This window comes from Rhamphochromis sp. 'chilingali', assembly GCF_963969265.1.
Source record: "Rhamphochromis sp. 'chilingali' genome assembly, chromosome: 11".
Taxonomy (NCBI): Eukaryota; Metazoa; Chordata; class Actinopteri; order Cichliformes; family Cichlidae; genus Rhamphochromis; species Rhamphochromis sp. 'chilingali'.
In genome coordinates this window covers 33,176,191-33,203,973 of record NC_137938.1, presented here as the reverse complement: position 1 = coordinate 33,203,973, position 27,783 = coordinate 33,176,191, and the positions used below count along the sequence as shown (strand labels likewise).

Below are 27,783 nucleotides of genomic sequence, written 5' to 3'. Positions count from 1 at the left end.
TTTCCAGGAATAAAACTCGAGTTTTTCTCAGTTACAAAGCATTTGATACACCACATGTGCACATGTCATGTGCATTGAATATATGTATATATATATATATATATATATATATATATATATATATATATATATATATATATATATATTAGGCGAGTGGCTCCAGCAGATCCCAGGAACAACATCGGAGATCTCTGTCCAGAAGAGCGCAGTCCTGGGAACAGCTAAGATACTGCGCAGGACCCTCAAGCTCCCAGGCCTCTGGTAGAGGACCCGAGCTTGAAGGATAAACCGCCCGCAGGGGCGTGCTGGGTGTTTTTTTTTTATATATATATATATATATATATATATATATATATATATATATATGTTCTTGCACAGAGTACTGTGAAAGGTGCATGCACATATGCTATCCTGAAAGTGATAGAAACAAATATAATTTGAAGATATGAGCAAATATGAACATTTTGTCAGGTTAGTCAGAAAAACAACTCTTTATTACATCGACAGTGAAAAACAGGAGTGTCCAATATCCAGTTTTTCATTGAGATGAAGTAGCCACACGCTGTGTTCTCATGTTTATTAAGACACCAACATTACAGCAAACAGCTTTCATTAGGTTTCATCAGACTCTGATCAAAGCTGTTTGCACAAACGCTGGTGTCTTCATAGAGTCTCCGAAATGAGAACATAACATGTGGCTACTTCACTTGGATGGAATGATTTTTTTTGCACAAACACATTGACTGTAGAGCAGTATGTTCTATTCAATGGGTACTGATAATGGTCTACTGTGAGTTTTTGCTAACTTTTACAACTGACAGAATGGTATTTAGTTTAGGTTTAAGGATCTGTTTCGTTATACCAAAGTAGTTTCACTTATTTTGTTTACAGCATTATCATTTCTTGAATGGAATTTATGAGGAGCTTTTTAAATGGAAGAAAAGCTTTTCATGGACTCAAGAAAATGACTAAGTAAAAAAAAAAAATCCTTTTTTGGAGTGTTTTCGCTACTGTAAAACATGAACAGAATGTACTCCGTTGCACAGTAACAGTTAATTACTCCTGAAATATGCCAACATTCTGGCAAACAAAAGATTTAAAAGTGTTTCTATGATTCTCAGTGAAACTAAAGAGTTGATAAATCCCATTTTAAAAAGAGAAAGGCATCAATTCCCCACCACCAATGCCCCGTGGGCACAAGAGGCCCGGCCTGTTAGGCGATTAGCCCGTCTTACATTCCGGGTGATCGGATTAGACGATTCCCACAGTCTAGTCTGAAACTACTCCCGACCCGCAGCTCCGGAGAGCATCTCAATATCCAATTTCACAGCTTTCTAAACCTGGATCACACAGGCTATTTATTACTGTCACAGTCTTTGTGTTGGGGGGTGGAAGGGGTGGGGAGTTAGCTTTTGTGTTTCATCTGTTTCGAAGCAGGAAGACGATCAACAAGAGAGAAAAAAGCGTAATGAGTGAGGGACCTGTGGTGTTGCCTGAAACCTCCCAAAAACACAGGATCCTTGTTAAATTAGACAACAACCACGCTTGTTTCAGCAGTCAGCAGCTTCTCCAAGACCTTTGATCCGCACGCCGGCCCCGGTGACTGAAAGAAATTATGACCCAGGTTTGTGTGTGTGTGTGTGTTTGTGTCCTGCAGCACACTGCAGAGTGCTCTCTAATTGATTAAAAAAAAAGAAATGCAAGAGTAAAGAGTTGACTGTACTTTGAATTTAGGAATCACGACCTCTGAAGAAAATGAAGGTGTTTCAAAAACTTTTTGATTACTGCTCAGAATTATACTCAGAAATGGTGATTCTGAACAGATGTAGCCAAAATAGAGCCTCCTAGATAATAAAACCATTTATAAGGCCGTCTTAAACTGGACCAGCAGCTGTAATAGGGGCCTCCATTATAGAGGCTTTATAATTTCCCTGCTTTTTCCTCTTAGAGCCTCTGTTGTTCCTCTGAATTACCTCTGAATGATTTATGCTCACTGGTCTGGCCACTGATAGACCCTGGCAACACAGATAGAAACACACTTAGGGCTTTTTGGTGTGCAAACACGCTGTATTAAAAGCCAACTTGTTTCAAACAGCCAAACACATTTGCTGCGACGGGGGCCACTCGGTGTCATTTCACTTGTCAAACACTGCAGTGTCACAGCCAATCAGGAGACTCCAGGGGCAGCACAAGCCATTTAACCTGAGCAAACACAGTGCGCTGTGAAGCCTGAGGATGACTTAAGAGCCTGAGCAAACACTGGCGAGAGCCATCGGGCACGAATCAAGGCAGCCTGGCTGAGGACAAGTCACTCTGGTAATGGGTTTGTGATGACTCAAGATCGAGCGGCCATCTGTTTGTTACAGTGGGGGAGGACCACAATTCACAGTTCAGATACACAGAATATTAGCCGGTAGTGCAGCAGAGGAGGGGAGGATTTGGCTGGTGGCACAGGATGTAAAGCATATGTCCATAAATGGTAAATATGTTGATAGCTGAGGCCCTGATTCCCTGAGTTGGGGCCAGATAACAGGATTTGCATGGCGATTTTCAGCCTCGGCGACAGAATGCCTTTAAAAGGTGTAAGACAACTAATCCTGCAAGTGACCTTCACACTATTCACGACATACAGGTGGAAAATGCTGCAGTGCTGTTGTCCCACCAGCAGCTCACCGCTCACATGGAAAATTCACCACATATTTAAAGCACCAAAGTGTTTGCATTGGATTTCAATGATGGGACTTTGAATAAACCACAGTCATTTGTGTTCGGTCTGTAACCGTGAAGTTCATTTGAACAGTCAAACCACATACAGCCTCTGACGCAAAAACTGGTTCTCCTTGCACAGAGCTGCTCAGGGATAGTCCGCCTATGTAGTCCGGCACTTTACAGAAGGAATCTTACCTCTTGGAAATCCTTTAAGTGAAAGAATGTCAAGATACTTTAAACCCATCTTTGAATTAGTGAAATGCACTCAGTTAAAGTCCTGCTGTTAAAGTAGCAGGCCTGCACATAAACTGCTGGGTTTTATATGTTACTGTAAACCACTGTATAGCATATAGTGTTTTACATCTATAAGGCATAAACAACTTGGAATCTGTTATCTTTAAATATAGATAGGACTGTAAATACATGTAGAAGGTAAAGAGCTAAAAAAAAAGTACAAATACAAAGTACAAAGAATTATACTTGAATAAATGCACTTAATTTCTTTCCTCCACCACCAATGATAATGTCTACATGTTCCAATAATCTGCTTAAATTAAATGTTGGATTATATTTTCTTATGTGCATTTTCTTCTTAAGAACAGAAGTGTGGTGCTGAAATATTTTTGATAAAAATATTTACATTTGATTATAGTGCTCAGACAGTAAATACACAGGATATAACTAATTATCTAAAAAGGTAGCCCCGTCTTCACCTCATTGACCTACTTTTTCAATACTGAACAAGCACTCTTTACTCCAGTTTAGTGCCATTTTAAGAGGAAAACCCAAAATAGAAGCGTCATTCATCATATTAAAAGCCGCACTGCTGTTTTTACTTTTGTATATGTCGGATTAGATGTTGTTAAATATCCTCGGGGAAGCAATCAGGTGTTTAAAGTTAAGGGCAATTCCCTTCCCTACAGACAATCAATAAAAAAGAAAAACCTAAGCGTGGGGACTGTAATAGGCTCGGCTTGTAACCTGCTCTGACAAATTAAGGCAAGTGGTGTTTTTTCATTACTTACACATCCGTTTTCATTTTTCAAATCAGTGGAACCAATTAAACAATGCTTCCTTAAATTAGTCATTGATTTTTAGCAATAGTGACACCTTACAAAAGGAAATGATAACTTTAAGGGAGTGTTGCTGCTTTTTTTGTTGCTGTTTTTTTTTTCCATTACTGCCAGCACCAGACACAAAAGGACAGAAACAATTCACCTACATGAAAAAGCGAGGTCTTAAATTAGCCATTGATTTTTCCTCAGGTGTCACTTTGTGATTGGGAGTTTTCTTTCCAACTTGGAAATTGACAAGAATCTGCTAGTCTACACACACATACACACACACACCTGCTATGGTGTTTTCTTTTCCCACTTCCACTTTGTAAATTTATGACCTTGTCGGGACAGACATGATAAATATTCAGCTTGATTGAAAAAAAAAAGATTTATCATATGTAAGGAATACATAAAACTGCCAAGAGAAGAAACACTGAAGCTCTTAAACTTTTCTTTATATTATGATCAATTAAAACATTTGAGAAGTGCTCATCACTTTGTTTTTCAGAACTATTTTATTACAGAATTTTTCCTATTGCCAATCCCATCCCACACACGTGAATCTTGAGAACAAAATTCAGAGTAATTTTTTTAATGCTGAAATTGACGGGAAAAAAAGAGACAAAAAATAAAGAGAAATCCAGAATAGCAGGCCATAGCTGCTGCACTGTTTTTTTTTTCTTTTTTCCCCCCTGTTGTCATTTTCTCGAGACTAGAAAATACACTTACAATTTGAAGCAGCAACAAAATGTGCATTTACCTGATTATACAATGGAACAATTTAATATACCATGATTTTTATTCATCACATTATAAAACTCTAAATATTTCTTTTACGTTGTTTTTTTTTTTTTTAACCAAAAAGCAACCTATTAATGGCAAAGCAACAGTTTTTAAGCAAAATATACACCTCTCGTTCACCTGGAACAAAACCGAAAACAATTCAAGGGAGAAATTCGATTTTATATCTTTTTTTTTCCTTTTTATTGTCTGTGCCAATGAAATCAGATGTTTTTTGTTTTTTAGCTGGGGATGCAAACATTATCCTGAATATGAACTGACTGGCTGCTGTAACCACTTCGACTGTACATACACTTTTCACCTGTTATCCATTGAAAAACTGAACACCTGAAGGACGAATGAGTGACTCCTGCTCTGACGCATTACACTGCTGTTTACAGTGAATGACTTATTTTACAGCAGCCTGTAGCTTTGTCTTCGATCCTAAACACAGGCCATTCACGTGTGACGCAGAGAAAGTATTTTTTTTGTCATCCAGACATTTTTTTTTCCCGGAGTGCGTCCTTGTAAGTGAAAGTCTCATCTTTACTGACCCACAAGGTTGTTGAGCTGCTGAGGATCCAGTGGAGTTTATGTCATTACAACACCTACATGATGAAATCTACAGTCTGATTGGACGACGGGCCTTGACGGACAGAGGTGCGGTGTTCAGACCGGTGGCGGGGCAGTTCTCACTGATAGCTAAATGTCTCTTTTATAATCACATTACTTTTTCAAGTCTATAATCATGTCACTTCACCATAAAAGTATCGTTAACACGTTTCCAGTACAGGATGAAGACAAAAAGAAAGACAGTCAAACAAATGGCCATCTTTTGTGAGTGTAGATGAGACGGTTTCTTTAGCAGGAGATCAAAGTGACCGTAAATTAGTCCAGTCTCGTTAGGGCGGCACATGCTCAAAATCATAAGGACTTCAAAAAACAACCAAACAAACGGAATGATTCCCACATTAATGTACAAACATAAATGAGTAAAAAGCCAATCACATAGCTAGCCCCCGGCAGGCTAACATCGTGCCATTCCGGTCCATAAAGTGCACTCTCCATCTTGCTGTGCGGTCAGAAAGACAAGAGCAAAAGGACGTGTACGTGTTTGAGACAGAGGGGAAGGGAAGCGCCGCTGCATGTGTGTGTTCAGTCTAATTCCCCGAGCGGCTGCGAGTTAGAGGACACGACAGTCTCATGTGTACGGATGGAGGCAGCTGGGAGGAGGGTAGGGTGGAGGTGTGGGTTTTGTGGGGCTGACGTTAATAAACGTAGCCCTCGCTGTAGGGGTGCGGCTGGCAGTAGGGTCCCTCCTGTACGTATGCCATGTTTTCGTCAAAGTGCGACAGCGGCACCGTGTCCTCCTCGTTGATCTGCCGCTCCATGTCAGTTTTCAGCACCGGCCGCTGATTGTCAGGAAACGCCATGGAGAACAAGGCCTCGGGGTCACACACGAACTTGTAGACATATCTCTCGCCGGCCACCTGGAGAAAGACGGAGAGGTCTTGTTTTTAAACCATTTTTCCACAGCATATTCTACAGTGACTGAGTGTAATCTTTCACTTTAATCCACCAGATGGAAAAAAAAGATTAAATATCTTTAAAAAAAAACAAAAAAAAAACATTTTTTAAACTTTTAAAGCTGATCTCCAAATGTCATCAACATTCTGCTTTGGCCTCCACACTGCACTAAAGAAGAGGTGCTTTGAGCTTTAAGTGTTTTCAAACAAGATACAGGATTAGTTAATAGCATTTGTATCCATATCATTTGATGTTTGTTTACAAAAAGCTTCATTAAAATCTGCAGTATTTGCATCTCTGCTCTCTCATTATACTCTCTGACTCATGGAGCCCCGCCCCCACTCACAATAAAAATAAAAAATGGCCGTTCTAATGCCGTGTGACTTTTGCGTTTTCACACATCGAATCTGATCTAAATTAAGCCATTAAAACACTAGCATCACACATTAACACATACCAACCAACCAAACGAGACAACAATAGTCCAGTAACTCGTAAATAGTATCTGCTGGCTTTGATGTGGATACAATGACTTGACAATTCTCCAATCGTTAAATAGTCAAATATTTTAAAAAGTGCACAAAAACTACTTTTAGGTGACTAAAATGCTTCGTGCTCCTGATCTAGAGCACAGCAGCACGTGGCTTTAGCTTCTGTGCTGGTACCCTTTGTTGCTTTGGGGCATCCTAACCACCATGTATTGTTTTTTTTTGTTTGTTTTTTTTGTGGATCAGTGTTTTATACAAACCCACTTCAAACAAATGAACTATCCCCAACCTAAGCGAAAACAGCTTATCCATTAAAAGAGTTATTTTAAAACACCAGAATAAATTATATAGAGTGGTTTTACTAAGTTTTCTAAAATTATCTTTGAGACACTGATTGCTTTTTTAACCCTTTACAGCCGATCGGAGCGGGCACGCTCTGTTTTGCGTAACTATTTTTAAATCCCGGTAGCTCTGAAACCAAGTAAGCTAGCGCAATAATTTTTTTTGCATATGAAACTGGAGGAGTTGTACTTACATCTTATGCCATCAGCTTGTCCTAGGTCACAGTTTCCTTCCACATATAGCTTTGCAAAAACTGCATAAAAATCACTTGCAGCAACAAAAACATGATATTCCAGAAACACGCTTCGCCGATCCATCAGCTGTTTGTAACACTTCCTACGTCCATCAGCGCGAACTATCACATGACCGCATGACCTGCCCGAAACCGGAAGTGACGTCATTTTGCGGAAATGTAGTTTTTTGCGATCGGGGCCTTATGAGCTTGTGTTTTACTTGTTATGTGTTTTAAAAAGTTATGTTTGACTTTATGACTTTCTGTGTCGTTTCTGGGATGCTTAAGACTCATATTGCACTGCTGGAAATAGTTTATTTTGATGCACATGCTGTTATTTTGCAAATTTGCACTATAATATTTATTTTCGTTTTTCCTGCAGTATATAAAAATTGGTGTATTTCAAAAATAAAACTATGAAGACACTCAAAATAAATTTCCTGTGGTGGGAAACTAGTTTGTGTAACTTTTTTGTATTTACAGTTTTGAGGGATAAGCCTCTTAAATTTCTCTAACTAGAAATATATGTTAAAAAAACAAAAACGATTTTCAATTTTTTTGTAGTTTATTGCACTTTTTTGCAATTTATGTAATTACTATGCACCTAATGCAGACATATTATTAAAGTTTGGGCTATAATGGTTGTATTGATGTATAGCAACTTGAAATGCTCCCAAAAATGGCTCCACAGCATGTAAAAATATAATATAAGCTCTGGCGAACTTGGTTCTATGGTAGGTCTTAAAGGGTTAAACGTCTTATGTCACACGTGGATTTGGTAGAAAATAAAGGAGCTATAAACTGTTCATCGCTTCTCAGAGGTAAAAGTGATCTCAGGAGCAGATTTATGTTTTCTTTGCTGTTTCTTCCTTATTTTATTTAAACTTGGCCAGCAGTTCTTGACCTCCAACCAGCAAAGTATAATTCCACCTAAAAGTGCTCAACCTCTTCTGACCGGCCTATTAATGAATGCTTTCTGGAGATGCTTCTAACTGTCAAACTAATACCTCAGGAAACAAAAAACCTGACAGAAAAGTGTGTTTATCCAGTATTCTGTTAAAAAAAAAATCATTACTCTTGATCTGAAGTATTTTTGCATAAATAATCTTATGACAATGATCACAGCATATGCAGTGTAGGTCCTAACTCTAAACGCACTAATTGATCTGAAAGAAACTTAGTCCAGTACCAAGTTAATCAACATCTATACAGCTTATGGAAATTATTTGTATAACACTCAAATCCTTACAAATTATACATGCGTGGTAGCTGATCTCAAAAAGAATGGTCATTATTTGCACATCTATTGTTTTTGTAAATATTTTGCTGAACAATTGTTTTACTGCAGGGACACTTTGACGTAGCTGGTTCATCAAACAGTGATGTTTGATGGTGATGATGTAACTGATTACTTTCCCTTATATAATGAATATGTAGCTTGCAAAGAAGAAGAAATATATGTATTTATTACTCATTTGTTTGCTGTTTATAAACATCTGTTTTTGGCATTACTACATATACTACATAAATACTACATGCACTATAATGAAGATTAATTCAAAGAATAACTTGATAAATTAACATACATATCTGGGTTTCACTTTAGTAAAGCGGACACGAGCCGCAAGCCTGGCAAAAACTGATTTTTGCACACAATACAGAAAAAAGCTTTACAATTACAATTTCTCAGCTATAAAGTGTAAATGAACTTTTTTAGCTGTTTCACCATTTTTGAGACACTCTTTTCCTTATATAAGGCACCTGGGGGAATGGGAGCACCTTTAACACAGGCCAGGTATAGCAGCCAAATGAGTAGTTTTCATACTATGTTTACATCAAAAAAATCTTTTAGAAAAAAGGTGAACAGTTTTGGATCCCTTTCAGTGTAACAGATGAACTATAATTGGTTGATACAATTTTTGTATTTTTTTTTTTTTTTTACCTTCTGCATGATTCCCTTCTCGTAGTAGTAGCGCAATGATCTGCTGAGTTTGTCGTAATTCATCGCTGGCCGGTTCTTCTGTATCCCCCACCGACGTGCCACCTTTATCACACACACGAACATGAAGACAATAAAGACAGTCAGTAAACAGAGCATTATCAGAAAGCAAACTTATCTAACACAAACGAGCACGGTTGCCCTGATTTCCAGACAGGAACGCTGCAGCAGCTAAAATGTTAAACAAACTTAGCGATCCATATTTTCCTAATAACAGTAATTAGAGCGCGTCCAGCTTGTGCAGACCTGACCAGGGATGTGTTCATTAGGAGCTTGTCACACACCCAGCGGAGGAGGCAGCAGATGTTACAGCACCTGTCTACCAGACCACCCGCCACCCGGCCTCACGGTCCAAACCCACAGCCCCACGGCATTCTCTTAGCTGCTTGCTTTTTTAAAACTCTGCTTTTTACTTTCATTTTTGTTTGTTTCTCACAGTTTATCTCCTATAATACCTTCCCCGATCAATGCAACTGTGTTTTTTCTGCTTTTTCTTTTTCACATTTTTTCTTGTCCCCACAACCGCTGACATGCTGCAAATGCAGAAACCGCTACCTAACGTTTGTCTGCGGCGCCTCAAAGCAAATGCGTTTGGTCACCTGATGGCATGAATGGGGCCCCCTGTTAGGTGCAGCTGGCTCGTGCTTCTAGACACCATCGGGCTGCGTGGACCACTGCCCGGTACTCATCTATCTCCTCCATTCTACACTTTCACCCCCTGCCTGCACCCTGCATCCTCCTTCATCCTCCAGCAGTGACTGAGCCCCACTGTGTGTGATGTGGCCATACACAAACCCTGCCTCTGTTTCCATTTCAAAAGGCCCAACCGCCAACATGGGTTATATTTTTAGGAATATGTCCTGTGAAATATTTAACAGGAGCAGGTCATCAGGGTCACTTGGTTGGCTTTAGTGTGGACTGTAGAATATATAACCCTCTGAGGTCCAAGTCATCGTCTGTGATGATCCCAATCCTAACTCCAAACCCTTACCCCAACCTGTGTGTTAAAGAAAAGCAATAATATATATATTTTTAAATGTAAGACGTTTTTGCTCCCTGTCAGTTAGAATGATTCCTCTCTTTGTCTTCTGATCGGTAAGAACTATTTTTTAAAGAAGTCTACTGCATTTTGAGAGCAGAAAATATTACTGATTCACACGTTGACCTCTGACCTCATTTGGTTTTGCAGTGATTTACCTTACCTTCTTACCTTCTTTCACTGCTTAATCACTTCATTTTTTTAACCAAAAGTCTACGAACCAAATATATTTAAGTTGTAATTACATAAAACGGTCCAAAGCAGCAAATATTTACTTCTGAGTAGCTGAAAGTAGGTAAACCTCTTAAAGATTTTATTGAACAATATATGTAGTGAAATACAATGCAACATTTACCTAAGACTGTCCAAAAAGCTTAAGTATAAAAGCCATGAAAAATAAAAACTGATTTTTTAAAGGAGGATTACAATATAGAAAAATACGATTTTTTGTGACAGTGCCTTTTGTTTGTCTCTTACCTCTTCTGGCTCAATGAGTTTAAACTCCATGCCACGGCCGGTCCAGGCAATGAAGTGGGAGTTGGACGGGTCATCCAGTAAAGCCACCAGGAACTGCCAGAGCTGCAGCGAGCCTCTGCGCTGGTACGACGGGCCCTCACGGTACAAGCCCGACTCCTGTTTGATGTCGCCTACAGAAAACGGGGCAAAATGGTTATTGTATGATGGGCAGAATCGTTGGTACGTGGCATACTTTTCATTTTAAGAGTCACTGCAGGACTCACCTTCCACCTTTTCAGGCACCACGCAGGTATCGTCGTAGAAGTGCCTCGCCACTTTGTCAAACATACAACCTGGAAAACAAGATCGGAAAAAAAAAGATAGTTTGATATCACATGAAGCAAAAACCTATACGTGCACCACCACAACATCCACACGTAACATCGTTGGTACCTTCAGTCCTGTTAGTGTGAGCCAGATAGCCGTCTTGCCGTAAGTAGACAGAATGGCAGCTAGGCACTTCTGCTGAAACCCAGGCAAGAATGAGAGTGGGTGTTAAAGGGCCCGAAGGCAGCATTAAGAACACTATCTCAGTTATCTGAGAGCAGTCAAAGCCTGTTCACTCAATGCACCACTGGCTCTGATTAAAGAAAATGCCCTTCAGCATCAGCGCTGCGATGGCTTCCAGCCACGGGCGAGCTCACTATATCACACTGCCGATACGAGCCCCGAGCATCTCCACTCAGAGGAAGATTTACAACTGAATAAAACACAGCGCTCGTGTGAAAACAGGAGCTGACACGATGTAAGTTTTTTCATAATACGAGGGCTCATGATGATTATTTTACACACGTTCTGAGATCAAAACTAAACGGACCTGCAGGTGTTAGTTTCTTTGACGTTTTCGCTGTGCAGCTGCAGCACGTTTAGCTAAAACGGTTGACGTGTATCTTCTCAATCAGCTTCTTATTATGACTGACTGCATCCAGTGTGAGTATACAGTTTTCTGCCAAAGCTGTTTGCTTTGTTTCACATTTTATTTTTCTTCACGAGTTCTTCACTTGTTTGAAATGAACACATGCTTTTGTAAAACAGTCAAGATATACTACCAATACATTCAAAACGTGAACAAACACTTTTTGATGTTGTTTATGATGCTTTTCGCTGTTCATCAGGCCACGCCCACACTGGCCTGAGGAGACAGATCAGCTCAGTTCTTCAGTGGTGATAAATACTCGCTGATTCTATACTTTATACATATTTAACATTGAGTCCTGATGTTTGAGCAACATTTCAGATGATGTTAAAATAAACTGCGCAAAATGCAGACGGTCACTTTTCTGGGGTCAAAAAGGAACAATTCACCCCCCCAACACACTTCCTCTGGTTCTGTTTTTTTCCAAGTTTAGATCGTTTTAATGCAAATTTGCCAGGTTTAAAGATATCAGCTCTAGAAATATCTGCCTTTTCCTAAATCGCACCCACCTTGTTGATTTCAAAGCACCTCTTTTCCTTATAAGATCTACCAACCAACTAAAATAGATTTTTGAGTGAACTGCACCTTTAAAAGTTCTCACTCGTGGTTTATCAATATCATGGCTATAACAAGAGATCAAATAAAGACTTGTGGTTTGAATAATTCTTAAACCAAAAATGTAATTTTATATAGACATAAGCAGTTTTTTAAACCGTAGGTTTAAATGGTTAAGATAGAAATGCCCCACTACATAATTCTCTTCCTTCATTTACCGGTTGGATTTACTACATTGTCCAATCGACTCTTCCATTTACTGTATATGTCCAAACCTCCCACAACACAGATGAGATGCTGCGATCAAAAAAACAGCCAAATGGGCTGCAAAGTGAATGTTCAATAAACAGACTGAAGCCCTTCATTTAGACCCATAAATATTTCTCTGAGCTTCATCAAAGTAATGGACTTGTAGAGGAAATTGCTGCTAATGAAATTACCAGATCCCCTCCCATCCTTCTCAACAGTCCAGCTCCAGTCAACATGCCCCACTGTGGCTGCTAATAAATTCACTCTGATGCTCCTTCTTGGACATCTTGGTCCAAGTAGTGGACACAACACAAGGAAGACCTTTTGGTATTTTAACAGTTGATCGAATATATTTCACCACTTTTGTTTTATGAGTGCACACAATTCTTTGTAGACAGTTTACTTGTATCAATAACAATTCTTCTAATTGTTAAAGCCATTTCATTTATCTATGAAAAAACACTGAAATGTGAAATGTAAGAATTGACTGTTATTACTAAAGAGAAAATCAAGCTGCCAGTGTCATTTTGGGCTCTGTAATTTTTGCCTGTATTTGGCCAAATTTGCGAACAAAAAACCGGAATAAAACAAGAGAATAATGGTTGATGCAAATAACATTGCTGCAAATAGGCCAGAAGAAACCCAAGAAACTGTGAAAAAACAGGGTTATTTTGGACCGAACCTTGTTTTTCTTTTCTTTTCTATTTTTTTTTTCTCTTTTTGATACATTTTTCAGTTGTGCTAATTGGCATTTAGAAGCCACATAGTTGTGAAACTCGGTAAACACATCTATTGCAAAGTAACGTTGCCACTGGAAAAGCGAGAAAACACCAAAAATCACAGCTGCCTGACTCCTCAATGACAAAAACTGCAGAGCTGCTGTTAGGAAAACCAGGTGTAACTTAAAGAGATGTGAATGAGGCACCACATGTTTTGGTGTTTGGAGGTTGCTTTTTCCCCCTGACTGGTCACACACACTCTCCTCCAGCTCTTCCTCTCCTGGGTCCACTCTGTCGCCTTCTGAATGAACCCGGCAGTCCGGCGAATGTTCATTCATGTCCTGAGGTAGCCTCAGGCTCCACAGAGGCTCCACAGAGCCTCTGGCTGATGATTAGGTCCCTTTACTCTCTAACCGAAGGGAGCGGACAAGCGTGGGAGGGCAGATTCTGGATTGTGACCAGGCTCAGCCCCCTCCTTTTTTTCTATTAGAGCACCACAGGAAATGGCGAACAGCACAGACACCCAGCCCAACCAGATCCCCTGCCCTAATAATGGGCAAACTCAATAAAACCGCCCCCTCCCGCCATGTCTTCTCTCATTCCTGAAATGATAATGCTCTGGCAGCTATCACTTCTCTGCTCTTTCACTTACCAGAGGAGTTTGAAGGAGCACAAACAACAGAAATCTTTTCAAATCGCTCACCTGAGTCATAGGTGAAGTCCCTCGGCTCCTGCTTGATCATCATGCCGGCTGGGTATGTGTGGGGAATAGGGGCCCCCATCATGGCCGGGTGTTCGAAGAGGGGGTCGGGGTACTCCTGTTTGAAGCCTTGAGGAGGGAAAGGGATGTTGGGCTCCGACATCTGCCTGTGGTAGATGGGCCGGCCGTCCCGAGCCATTGTCGGCGGGGAGGGAAACGAGTGGCAAGGCTCTGAGAGCTGACGTCGAAATCTGAGACAGACGACAAATTCAGTGGATTCATGACACTGACTCCTGATTGTGAACGACTTGATGAGACAAAAAGGAGATAAATCAAGAACATGTACATTTTGTTTTACTAATCAATGAATCAATAATAGAAGTGAAAATTCTGAAATCCGTAATGATGTTTTCAAGTGCTTGCCTTTTTGTTTCCCCTATGTTTATGCCTACAGGTGACCAACAAAAACAAAAAATAAAGGAAAGGTTTGGAATATTTGTCTGAAAATTGAATTAAAGAATCTCAAACCAAAATCAAATATACATGTTTATCCTATGGCACTTGGCTTGTGGTGCTCATGGGAGTAACTCAGAAGTAAAATGCCTCTTGTGTCCTGATTACTCTAAAAATCCACAAAACTTGTTTTGAAAAGTTTCATGTATAAAGTATTTTCTATATACAGTGCACATCCGCCAACTGTGTTACTGTGCAGAGGGATGTTAATGTTAGCTAACTCTATTCTCCTTTAAGAATTTGAGAATCACAAGGGAAGTGTCATTTAAATCCATTATATTACATTATAAGAGAAATCTGACATTTTTACTCCTAAACTGGAAAATTCACACCTAAAAAAATCTTTTGCTTGAAATAATTAACTTAGTAGGTCTGTTTGTTGTTTTGTTTTTTCCATTCTGCTATTGATTTATTGAATGAGCTCTATTTCAAAGCACTAAAGTCAAGTGATGACCACATGGCATTCGATGGTTGGGAAAGTTGTCGTTTGCAGGCCCCGCCCACTGAGGATTCACTCAATGAAAAACAGAAACTCAGATGTGCATCTGCTGCTGTGACCTTATTGTAATCTATCCTTGGTACAACTGCCAGCTAAGATCACCAGATGTAAATGTGATGTAAATGTAAGAGGCTGCAGGCTGCAGTACCTGTGGTCCATAGTGTAGGCGTTATCAGGGAGAGCCTGCGAGGGCGGTATGTGGGTGTAGGTCCTGTCTGGTTTGGGCGTTGGGGCCGTCGTGGGTGAGCCATGATGAAGTGGGGACACAGGGGTGCTACAGGGGGGTGTCACTGGGCTGGAGGGCTTCATTCCTGTGGGCTGCTTCTGCTCATAGGCACTGGGGTAATAGCAAGAGTCAAAGATGCCTGTGTTACTGCCAGTGTACGTTACACGATTTAAACTCTTTTTAATTAAGGATTATTTAACTGATAGCTTCGTCTTAAGATGTCTGTATTTAGGGTAGTTTGGAACAAATGCCCTACCCACTCAACTATCCTTTCACTGTTTTCTAAACCGATTTGATTTACTGTATAAATTATGAAGCCTTGTGAGCAGATGTCACAAAGTGAAGAAATGCATCACAAACTACCTCAGGGCATTTATGTCAGACTGCAGTTAGAATCAATGGCATTTTAAACCACTCCATAATCAGCGGTTCCAGAAACCCTCTGATTCAGTTCAGTTATAACAGACAATTAAAACTAACATGACTGCCATAATCTCACATAAATACCTCTGATTGGAAATATCTCGTTAATGTCTTCAGAGTCACCACCCAAAGCTGTACATATCTCGATGTCCTTTGATTTGCAGTTTGGAATGATTAGCAAGTCATTTCCAGTTAAATAAAAATTACAATGCAGAATGAAAAAGCCAAAAAAGTGTCAAATGTATAGAAAGCATAAAGATTCTTCACCAAGAGTAAACTGACGATAAGCTAAAGTGAGTATTTAGTCATCACTGTCCTACAATAAACCTTCACACCTGCATTTATTCCTCTGTTAAAGTGAGGAATGTGGAACCAAATGTTATTTTCTGTGTTTTCTTTACAAATCTGAAAAAGGTATCATGTACAAAAGCATTTAAATAATTTGTAAAAGATGTTTTAAGTGTCGGTGGGGGGGAGCCCACCTGATGCTGTACGGGCACTTCTCTCCATACTGGAGTTTGAAGGGCCGCTCCTGGCTACAGTTGGAGCTCAGCTCTGAACACGGGCTGTGCAGCTCCCTCTTGATCTTCAGCTGCAGTCCGTGGAACGCCACTACGATGGGAAGGAGGAAGAACAATTAACATTTACACTCTGTCAAACTGTAACATCTTTTAACATTGTGACTATTTTTTTGTTCATTTAGCAGCAGACTGTTTCTGGATTGGCTTGTAAGTACCTGAGACAGAATTCGTACAATCACAGGACGGAAAAAATAAATGAATGAAAACTAAAACCGCTGTCTTCATTTACATCTGACAGATCATTCACAAAAATTAAATGAGATGATCACAGTCTGGAAAAAAAATACTGCTTGTTTTATTTAAGTACAGCAGATTCAATTTCAAAACTTAAAATACAATTAAATTTCAGAACTGCACACAGCAGCTTTACCCACAATGGAAAAAGTCATGTTACAGTGCAGATACAAGCAGGCATGAATGTGCCAAGCCATCACTAATTAAGAGAACTCGTGATGGATATATTAAAAACACTTGCTTTTCTAAGCATCCATCTGCCAAAGGATATGACATCTGAGGCCATCACTTACACAAACAACTCACTTCAAATCCCATTTATTCAGCCTTTCCTGACGGGGACTCTGGTAGTGAAATATGACAATCATGAAACAGGGTGTGCGGTGAGCTCCGATAAATGCTTTATCTGCTTTCAGCTGGCTGTCAATAAGTTCCAGACGACAACAACAAGTCTCATTGATCTGAATGGGGGCCTGCGATCTCTACCTATGGCCCCACAGTGAGCCCGGTGCATCTGAGAGGCTGTTAAGTGCCTGATCAGTCCTGATTAACATCCCATCATCTAGAGTCATGATCAACGCTAATCCAATTGACTGTGCTTCTGAAGAAAAAGCCAGTCAGTCAGAATGAAGTCAGGCTCAGGTTGCCTCGCCAATCGCGTCTCACCGCGACGGCTCACAGAGCAACAGCGAAGCCATCCCACAGCGCTCTATCAAACACAACAGAGGACCAGCCGCGGTTGAAGACGATTATTTTTGATTGATGTTTTAGACTGAGAGATGGCCCTCTCCTTTTATAACCAGGAATTATGAATGGAGAAAGTCCATCAACTCTTGGTCCAACTCAAGTGCAAACATTTAGATATTTGAGTACTAGAGAAACTTAAATATGTGGCTAAGGACTGTTTTTCTTTTAAATACAAGAAGGTCTCTGAGGCTACAAGGAGTTGAGAGAGAAGGATGTTTTGAGGAGTTTTCTCACGGCTGACAGACAGCTGCTGTACGAGCAGGGGTCGATCTGCCAACACCCCATCTGACGCACAGTCGAGCCCCCTGGGTGATGGGCCACACGGGCCCGGCATGACAAAGCTCAGGGGTTGTTTGCAGCCCTCGCTGGGGGCCTGACCTTTTCTGGGTCATCGATCGGAGGTCAAAGAGACATTTCCTGAGGGGAGACCTTTGTTGACGCTGGCATCGCAAAGCCTTGATAAGAGATTATGGACTCAAAACAATACCTCAGCTTTGGCTGTCAAGATCACAATCAGTGTCAGGCTAATTACAGTTTACACTAAACACACATGAATTTGTTTAGTTTAAGAGCCGACTCCACCGGCTTCTTGTTTACAGCTCACCTGAAGCTGAACCATAATTTCTTTCTTTATTTAACAATAAATGACATTAAAACAACGTCTATAAAAATGCTGCCGTTAAACGTAAGCGCCACATCAGCTCTAAACAATGGCTTCATGTGTGCTGCAGCACAGGGCATTAAATTAGAAATGGAAATGTCACAATAGATTTTGTCAGCGGGGTGCCAAGGTACACAAATCAATAGCGAGGGCATTGCCTCTGACTAAAACAGAGACTTCCCTTTTAGTCCAGAATGTCATGCCCATCACTGCTTGATTGCTCTCATTATCTACATATTGATTAACTAAGATGGTAGGCAGTTTTAAAGAAGAGGCAGTTAGAACAATTACTGGGTCTATTTTGAATGCAAATGTTCTTTTCTTCGTTGTACCACTGACTTAAACATTGGGCAATTTGCTTTAGCCTTTGCAGTACAGATTAAACAGAAATATTTCCTTTAAACATCGTGGCACATGCAAATAAAAAAAACCTTTTTTTGCATTTTCCAACAACACTTAATTCGAATATTTTTATTTTAGCAGCCGTTTGTTTGCCAGTCCTTTCAGTACACTATCAGATAACTGTTGGCTCCGGCTGTTGTCAACTTTGAAGGTACAAATTGTGCGTTTTGGCAGAACGGGAGCCTACGTTTGGCAGATATTTCTCTAGTCCATTCATAAAAAAATACAGGTCTTTTGGCAACAGCGAAAAACCTTCCATTCCATTTTCACCTACTGTAGGTGCTCGCCTTTGCTGTTAAATGATGGAGGCTCAGATCTGCTGGTAACGTGTGGCCTCATTTTACACCTCCTCTACTCCTCCATTCCCTGCTAAGTTATGCTAATGGTAAGCATCTGTGTTGGAGTTTGAGACAAAGAAATTTCTCCTCTCCTCCTTCAGCCTGAGGACACTTTCGCTTCGAGGCCGCTCACATGCTGGTTCTGTGTCGCATAGACGCAGAGTGCAAAGTTGACATTGAGAGAAGCTGCAACAGCTTCTCATGAGGAAAGATGAGTCTGGCCATGAAAATACAGAACACACCAGCTTATGTGCTGCAATATTTAAGCCTTCAAAATAAATGTCTTTCCTATTCTTTTCAGATTTTTTATTATTATTCTGTTAGGAATATAAAATCACAGCTATTTCACTATTGTTGCCAATTTTATTTCAGCAGTACAGGAACAAAAATTTAGGGGTAACATTTATTTTCTTTGAAAACATTCATCTCAATAAAATAAGATGTTTCTTGTTAATTGTAGCAGTTAGCTTACATCGATAGCAAACTAAATAGGACATCTTGGCTAATGCTAACTGTGCTAACTGTTAGCTTGTTTTACGTTTGATTTAAATCAAATTTGATAAGTTCATTAATAATTCACAACTGTCATATTAATATCTGTTGTGAATTATTTTAATGTAAAATTCAATTTTTAGTTTTTTAAATCTGAGTAAATAATGTATTGTTTTTCTATTTTCACCACGCTATTGAAGATAGGATGAAAATTATTTAAAGGGCTAAGCACTGTAACCTTTACAAATTTGGCTCAAACACTTTTTCAGACTCAGTCTTTTTCAGATTAATACACATATACAACACATACATGGGCAGTACTGAGTATTTTTGGAGCAAGGAGGTAGTATGTGGGATTTACACAAAACAGAGAGTGCCCACGTTGATCGTAACAAAGGGAGATGTTACCCAGTGCAACAGTGTGAGTCACTTCAGTGTTTTTGGAGCAACAATGGAGCTCACAGACGAAAAAGCTGCTGTAACTGATTTGTGTGGAGTCAGTTGTCTGTTAGCTTTGGATTTCTCACTAGATTCGGTGACATTAAAAGTATTTAATATTGCCATTTTCATAACGGCCCCTATCTTCTCACTGCCTTTTCTTTAGGGTTAACTTCCAGCTTTATCTCTCCTCACCTTCACCTTTCTTTCTCCCTGTCTCACCGTTTGCCTCTCCATCTCTCGGCTTGGTGAAAACCCATATGGGAGAGCTGCCGGCTGGGATGCCTGCTCATGCGCCCAACCACGGTGCCCTCACCCTCCTGCCATCTGTTAGTGCCTCTCCAGCCTGCTGCAGGTTTGCCAACAGGACAATTCAGATGGTCAGCAGTCTCCTGCCACTATGGCCACCCACCCTGGCTACCTCTGAAGGGCATCAGGACAGTCTTGGTGACCTCTGGTTATCTACTGTACACCACACTAGTCCATGTTGGGTTTTAGGCAAGGCTAAGTCACACCCATAGTTTAAATGTTTTGCCTTTAACACAGCAGTTGTCTTTAGTGTTGTAGCGTTCTGAACAATTATAAAAAGTAAAATTAATGAAACGAATCAAATAAAGTGCAGACATTTAATGGATTTTTTAGACTATTATAACTAGTTTAATGCAGTTTTATGTGTTTAGATTTAAGGCGCATTTATTCACTTTTGGAGCAACTTAAATCATAAGTTAAATTAAAAGCCAAATCAGATTAGGACATCTAAAGTCAAGTGCCTGTAGCCAGGCAAATCCCCTCAGATTTGTCATTTCCAGAGAGCAGGAGTACTCGTGGCAAAATAAAGTGAGAAGAAAGAAAAACCATTCTCGGGTTTCTAATCTAGCCCACCAACGGGAACCTTCTCGATAATCTCAGGCTGTGATCTGAGTCACATGGAGTTAAAAGGCCTGTGATCTCGCTTGATGCCAAATCTCTTACAGCTTCATTTTACCAAACTGTTATCTGTGACCACTAAATCTTGAAATGCAATTAAAGTTGCCAAACTAAATGTCAGATGTGACCTTCTCTCTTTGTTCTTGTTCAAAACTCTAACTTCTGCCTTTTGTTCAACTTTCATTTGCAGGTTAAAGGGTGTTGAGGACACCGGGAGGTTTTGTATTTTTTCTCACAGTTTAATGTGCATTTTGGCTCAAATGAAAGACATGTGCTCTATCTGGGTCCCACTGAGTTCCACTCACTCAATTTCTGTCCCCACCTTGGCACTACTTCCTCCAGAAATGGGCCGTGCCAAGTAACCAGTCACCGTGTGCAACCACCGTATACAGCCAGGTGAAGTACGACCAACTAGCTTATCCTCATCACTGTGAGTGAAAAATGAACTCTTGTCAGACATTGGAAAATGTTTTAAAACTTTTAGGAAGTATTCTTAGAAACAGAATTTGTCCTTTTGTTGGATAAAATATGTAGAGCAAGGAGGAAAAAAGCACAAAAAAACAGATCATACTTGCTTTCATGCTTTAAAATCTCCAGTGAAGGATAGGGAGTGTAAAAGAAGGCCAGCCAACCTCCAAGTAAATGCAGGAGTACTTAATATTACACCGCCTGATTTAGAAAATATAACCACACTCCATGGTTTGCACAAAAAAGGAGTTTGGGGAAAGGTCAAGGAGGAGCATATTTTTAAGATTTTATTAAAAAAGAAAATTCAAAACAGACATCAACTGACAGCAGTTTGGACTACCTGGAGTTAAAAATACCACTTCAACTACCTAAAAAAAAGTTAGCCACAATATTTTGATGTTTTCTTATGCAAATAAGTCACAGTGCAATAATATCTCAGTAGCGGTCCCAAGAACAACAAGGGAAAACACACACACACACACACACACACACACACACACACACACACACACACACACACACACACACACACACACACACACACACACACACACACACACACACAGATAACCCCCCAACCCAAACCATGCACCTGTAGACCTGCACGATTGCTGCAGCTCTCCTGAGAGCACTTGTGCAAGCAAAGGTGAGGGCACTGAGAGACATGGAAAAACACACACAGTCACTTGCTTTTTACGCCAGTACAAACACACCAGTGAAGATGAGTGAAAAAAAAAGAAAAACGCCACAGATGTTCACACACACACATAAACATAACACATGCACAGACAAAGAGACACAGAGAAAAGCGACATGGTTTCTTACTCACAGTTTTCAGTCTGGAAATCTGGAACGAACTGCTCATCATTGTCGGGAACTTGAGCTAAAGACACGAGCAGAGAAGAAGAAAGGGATTGATTGTTTCTGATGTTGATGGACACCGCAGCACTGATCACAGCTTTGTCCTCTGGCAAACAGTCCTCTGGGATGTTAGTTTGGCCAATCCCAGCACTGCCTGCTTCTGTTGTCAGTTAAAAAAGAAAAGAAAAGAAGCCTAAAAAAGTGTTTTTAATGTGTTTATCATTTTAAATGTGCAGAAGATTTCAATATGCTGTAAATCTTCAGAGTCATAGAAATAATCATGCAAATTAAAATCAATTAATGAATTAAAAAAAACACATCTTAATAAAGATTTTTTTTATCCATTCTTAAACTTTCAGTCGTTTTACGCATTTGTTATCCAAATATAGCCCAGTTGTTCAAATGTCCATTTTCTATGCACTTCTTTTCAATTTTATATCTATATCATTCCCTTAAAAAAGAGAGAGAGAAAACAAAACAGCAAAAACACTTTTGATTTGTTGTAGAAAAAGAGCTTAATTTAATTTTTTTTTCTTTCTGAAAATAAAATCTGACTTTCACGGCTTGAAAAGGGACAAAAAGTCCCCAAGACGACAATTCTGATGCAATCAAAAGACTAAATAACCTTGAACTGCTGTGACTAACACATTCCCTGATATTTACTAAAGCAGTTGAGTCATATTTTCCAACAAACTCATACCTGACAGATAATATTTTGACCGTCTACTTTCACTTCCTGAGGTCGACTTGTCCATTGACTGCTCTGCAGCCTCGGCTCTCGCTCCTTGCTAGCAGCCAAACACCCATTGTTAACAGTATCTAATTGGCTTCTTCCCTACTGGTGAATCCACCTGTACCTACCGAGTTAGGTCTGTTCCAAACCCTCCAAAGCTTCACCTGCGCTTCAAACACCCCTGCACTCAGGCTAATGCTAAAATAATGAAGCCCTGCTCCACTCGGGCTCCAATTAGGCATGTACATATTTATATAACACATATTTACACTCAGTGACAGTTCTTCATGTCCCTTAAGTTTCAGTCTCTCTGGTGATAGGCAAAAAGAGATTTAAATGTGTCATTAGCACATCTATTTATAAACAAAATGAGCTGGATCCTCATTATCACAGTATGTGCAGCATGCCTTGACATGTCTGGAGATCCTATTTTTTTTTTTAAATGACTGATATTCCTTTTTTGTCACTCTTGATGTGGTCAAGCGTGGGTTTATTTCTCTTCCCAGAAGTGAGAATTGAGGAGGGTAAACAATTAACAGATGAAGAGGAGATATTGCTCCTTATTTTCTAAAAATGTCAAGCGGGTGCAGACGCCAGAAAATAAATATGCACAAGCAACTTCACTCCATATGTTTGTGTAGTAGAGCTACCAGCTCTCTATTTTGGCCTTTTGGAATTAAGTTGGTGGGAAACAATTAAGACATAACAGGAGATTTTACACAGGGCTACTTTTGTAATAAATTAAAGAAAATGTAATAATATGTAACAGATACAGTGTTAGGAAAACACTTACTCAAACCTTATAAAGAAATCAAATTTTTCCTAATAAAAAACCAAGTTCTTAATCAGCTGAAGCACCACAACATCTCTCGAAACTTCAGCGGACACAGAGGAGAAACAATAAAAATAAATTAATAAATTAAACACAAAGAAGGTGGCAGTCTCTCTGTGACCAAAAGGAAGTACAGGATGGATGAGTCACTGGCCTCAGTCTGTGAATGAGCCAGCTGATCTCTGCAACAAACTCCTGGGGAGAACGGCAGAGTTGGAAATCTGCCGCCATTCACAAAACCAAAAAAAGGAGGGAGAGGGACAGAAGGAAAACAGGAGCGAAGGTAAAGAAGAGGAAGGTTGTAAACACGAGGCCTGAGACTATTTGAATGGTTGTCTAAACCTGCAACAGCAGTAAGCAGGGCTGAGTTTTAAACAAATTTATCATTCTGCCTGTGACGATTTCCAAGACAAATGACGCTATCAGCACAAAAATTTTGCAGAGACACCAGTGCGTGAACAAAGGAAAAAGGAAAAACAATCTTAAAGCAAAAAATCTGAGAAGTACAATACATTTTTTGTTGTTGTTTTGACAAAAAAAATAAATAAAATGAGTTTAAAATACTGTATGGAAGAAAGAAGGTAGATGTAGTTTTGGGGGGGGAGGTCACAGATTCGCATGTCAACGATCAACCTTCAACATCTTGGGTCTCGGGAGTCGGAAATTCAGTCTGTCGCTCATAATTTCTCCTCTCGTTCCAATTACCTGAACTAATAAATCTCAGAAATGGGAAGGTATTCCTTTTCATCTTAATGGACAGGAAGTCATTCATTAAATCTACAATCTTGAGGCGCACATCATCACATTGATCCATGACAGGCAGAACTGTAATCTTTAACAGTAATACCTCTTATCAGCCGCTGTCTCTTTTCCCACTTTGGATACTGAAATATTAAAATCGTGTCTTATTCTTTTACACACCCTGCGGTGCGAGCCGCGACGCCTCATCTCACCTCGCTGCCGCTCCGAGTCGGCTCAACTCTTCCAATATCTGTTTTAAAGAATACTTCTCATTTTTTAAAAGCTTTGGATTGCACTGCGAGCGTTTTTACATGTGTTAAAGAATAGATGGAGCGAATAAATGATTGAGTCTTCTTTGGCTGCGTAAAGGGAGCAAGCGAAAAATTCATCTCGACACTCTTCCAGTAAATGTTTTACGACTCTATCCTATGGTTAAAAAAAGTATTAAAGTTTATTTAATTATATTGCACACGTTATTCTACGACAACTAGAATTATTGCTTTACGACGTGTGAACTGTTAGAAAAAAAGAAGGCAGCCTTTTATTGCTGCAAACGGGTAACAGAACACAAAAATTCTAAATTCACAAACTGCAGATGACTTGATTGACTTAAATGAAACAAGACAGTACAGTAAAACTAACATCAGCGTCTCATTAGACTAAATGCTTTTTGGTGTTAATGTATTTAAATGAACCAAATTATGAAGCAGAACATTTTAGCATTACAATATAATAACTCCAACTCCAGTTTTATACACTTCTACGAAATTTTCAATTTTAATATTTCATTATCAAACCTTAATTTAAAACTATATGAAAAATGCACATAAATCAGTGAGTTTCTAACACATATAGCACTTTATACATTAGCCAATGAGCTATAGTAAAGCAAAGTCTAGAATTAGTCTAGTATAATAATAGTCTAGTACAATAATAGGGGCAATTGTAATCAAGTGACTTACAAACTTCATTTTAACCCTGTGCTTTGGACATTTTGCAGACAAAACACTAGAATTTGTTTTAATTGTTCTGGTTTATATATATTTGCAAAAAATACTTCAAAATCCAACTTTATAAAACAGTTGTGTTCTCTCACACTGTACAACTTTACACCATCTGTTTGCAAGCAAAGCAAACACTTCACATATATCTCAAATTATACTTCTTACTGTAAAAATATTTTTTTACTTGGATATAAACTTTGAGATTACATGCAATATTAAGGTACGTTACATCTTTCTGAGATGTCGACAAAAAAGTCCAACATGCATGCACAAAGAAATACAGCAAAAGTGAACAATATTCACCACTAACCAAAACTTCGGTGCTGCAGACACGGAGGAAAGAGGACGCTCGCACTTAAATCCTGAAGCATCACGTCTCAGTTAGACCACAATGAGCAAGTCTTGCCATTAGAGAAAAAAAATTTAAAAAGCAAGAAAATTGTAATATTAAAAAAAAAAAAAATCAATTGTCGCTTTGAGAGCTGGCTGCTGTTTTGGAAGTTTGCGGAGAAAAAAAATTTCTCATAGATCCATTCTCTCTTTTTTTGCCACCAAGAAATGAAATTGAAGAAGACAAGGTGAAGGTACAGCTGTACAAGATAGAGAGGTGTGCTGAGAGGAAGCAAAGAGAGAGAGGGAAAGAGAGAGAGAGAGAAAGGGGAGAGAGAGGAGATGACAGAGTGAGTGAGAGTAAGAGAGCTGGTAGGCTACAGCAGAGCTCTGGTGGAGGTGGAGGTAGTGGCGGCTGGCGTGCAGCGCGTTAGCTCCTGCCAAAAGCAGAAGAGACAGTGAGCGTCGGAGAGCCTTCTCCTGGTAATTTGTGATGACACTCTCTGGGTAGAGCCTCCTCGGTCTCCCTCAAGACCCCTCGCTCACAGTCTCTAATGTATGCATGACACACAAGGTGCCTCTTCCACACAGGCTTTTAATTGGACTGCGACGCTAGGCATGTAACTCCAGGCAGCAGCCTCCCCCCCCCCCCCCCCCCCAACACTCACAACCTATTCATTTTTACCCATCTCTCCTCCTTTTTTTGCTCAAGATTTAAAACACTCACCTTCTGCTAGCCAAGTCTCCTGCAGCTGACTGAGGTCCTGGAAGAGCTCTGAAAGGGAAGCCGAGGCAGAGATCAAGGTTTGAAGGCAGTTGAAAAACAGTCAAAGCTCAAGAGAAGTATCAGAAACAAGTGCATTCACTATTACTGGCTGATATGCCATTGGAGCTCACTGGGCATGTGTGCAGCTAATAACAAGTCAATTTGTGTTTCTGACCACTGAAAAGAGGCTTGTGAGAATCATCACAGGCCGCTGTGCTGTAATTGAGATTCTGTAGTTAGCAGCACAGGTGGCCACAAACCAATTGAATTTTGCTAAATGTTTAGAAACCGTGAAATTAACTTCTCCCTCTGTCCTACCTTCAGTGTCCAGAGCCAGGTCGGACTTAATGAATTTTCTCTTTCTGTCATTTGCTGGCCTCTCGCAGCTCGTTGTCTTTTCTTGCAGCTTTTGGGAAAGAAAGAAAACACACACACACTCATCAATTTTTCTTCTTCTTGCTGGAGCAGTAATTCTGTTGTTGGCTGCATCACATGTGCAACTGAAATAGCAAATGAAAGAGCCTCAATGAGCCTCTGATTAATGCCTCACACACTTCTAAAGCTTGACCCATGCAAAGGGGTCTGTGCTTCACTTATCAGGCATAATTAACAAGTTGTTACATGGTGCATAACCAATAACACAGGGTAAAGTAATGGGCACCTTGTTTGGCTGTTTATCTTTGATGATTAGATGAAACTTAAATGGTCCCTAAGGGAAAAATGAGTGTTGGCAGCAGCAGAGAGAAAGACAGAGGTGAGATCAGAACAAATAGAATGCATTAGAGAGAACAGCCATCCACAGTACAAAAGGCAGAAAAAAATCAAGATGAAGTATTTTCCTTAATGGGGTGGGAGCTGGAAGAAGAGAAGGATGAGTGAAACTGATTTCATTTCAACTTTTCTTCTTTTGAGGCAGTGATCACTCACTCTGGAGTTATAGTAAGGCACTTGCTGATCGTGAAATCCATCCATTCTGCACTGTTGTGGCTTTAACGGGCGAGCAATCTGCAAAGTCTCCAGTCTCCTGTCCGGCCACCCTTCAAACAGGCAGATAAATAGGAAGCAGGAATAAGGAGGAGAAGAACTTCGGGTTTAAATCTCTGTTTTATTCAGTGTATGAACCCTCTGATATTATTCTGAGCCCGGAATGACCGACGGCACCTCCGGCGATCATGCGGTACAGTTAAGTTGGTGCGTAAACGAGCAGCGCGCTGAGCTAGAGGGCGCACCAAAATGTTTTTCGCTCTGTAATAAACTTAGAAATGAGAGGAAGTGTGTAAAACTACAGGTACTTACCTATCAACTTCGCGCCGCTTTCATTTGCTGAGAGCTACAGAGCGGCTGCAGGATCTCCACAGTCCCGGCTGCTGCCTGCGCCTCTCCCCGCTCACTGTGTTGCTTTCTAGCGGCTTGGCATCGCCTCCCGGGGCCTCCCATGGAAACAAGCCGCACTCCGTTTCCTATTGGTTGTCAATGTCTTTCACTGGATCAGATTGCTGGCAGTCAATCACGCACGGCTGCAGGCGGTAAGCGCGGGCGAAGTCAATGACAACATTGTCGTGCGCTCATCTCGCTTTGTTTAAGTTTGGAGTTTTGCGTTTTTAAGCCGAAACTAGCCACCAAACTTCATGACAACTTGGTGTCACTATTTTGTATTTACACTGAAACACATGCAAACTGCACCTGCACACCCCCGCCCTCTCGCGCACGTCTTCACCCCCTCTCCTTCTCGTTTTTT

The 27,783-nt window shown here is 40.1% G+C and overlaps 1 protein-coding gene across 6 annotated transcripts; it reads right to left on the bottom strand.

Moving 5' to 3' along the window:
- Window positions 1-4,263: 4,263 nt before the first annotated feature.
- etv1 (ETS variant transcription factor 1) lies at window positions 4,264-27,479 on the bottom strand. Of its 6 annotated transcripts, none has more exons than XM_080895997.1 (13): window positions 27,342-27,479; window positions 26,973-27,082; window positions 26,364-26,451; window positions 26,007-26,054; window positions 21,608-21,661; window positions 15,973-16,102; window positions 14,990-15,178; window positions 13,833-14,080; window positions 11,084-11,155; window positions 10,915-10,983; window positions 10,652-10,821; window positions 9,079-9,180; window positions 4,264-6,037 (listed from the first exon to the last, which is right to left on the bottom strand). In XM_080895997.1, exons 2-13 carry the CDS (start codon window positions 27,015-27,017, stop codon window positions 5,816-5,818), a joined length of 1,437 nt encoding a protein of 478 aa, XP_080752123.1. In that variant the 5' UTR covers window positions 27,018-27,082; window positions 27,342-27,479; the 3' UTR covers window positions 4,264-5,815. The 6 variants fall into 6 exon arrangements, with proteins under 6 accessions (XP_080752123.1, XP_080752124.1, XP_080752125.1 ...); XM_080895998.1 differs by having other exon boundaries at window positions 11,084-11,152; XM_080895999.1 differs by lacking the exon at window positions 11,084-11,155.
- Window positions 27,480-27,783: the final 304 nt, after the last annotated feature.

Coding starts and splice junctions, on each gene's coding strand:
- etv1 (XM_080895997.1), bottom strand. CDS start 27,017: ATGGATGGATTTCACGATCAGCAAGTGCCTTACTATAACTCCAGA. Junction 16,103..21,607: donor AGATTTCCAGACTGAAAACT/GTGAGTAAGAAA, acceptor TTCCCATCGTAG/TGGCGTTCCACGGACTGCAG. Junction 10,984..11,083: donor TCACACTAACAGGACTGAAG/GTACCAACGATG, acceptor CTTGTTTTCCAG/GTTGTATGTTTGACAAAGTG.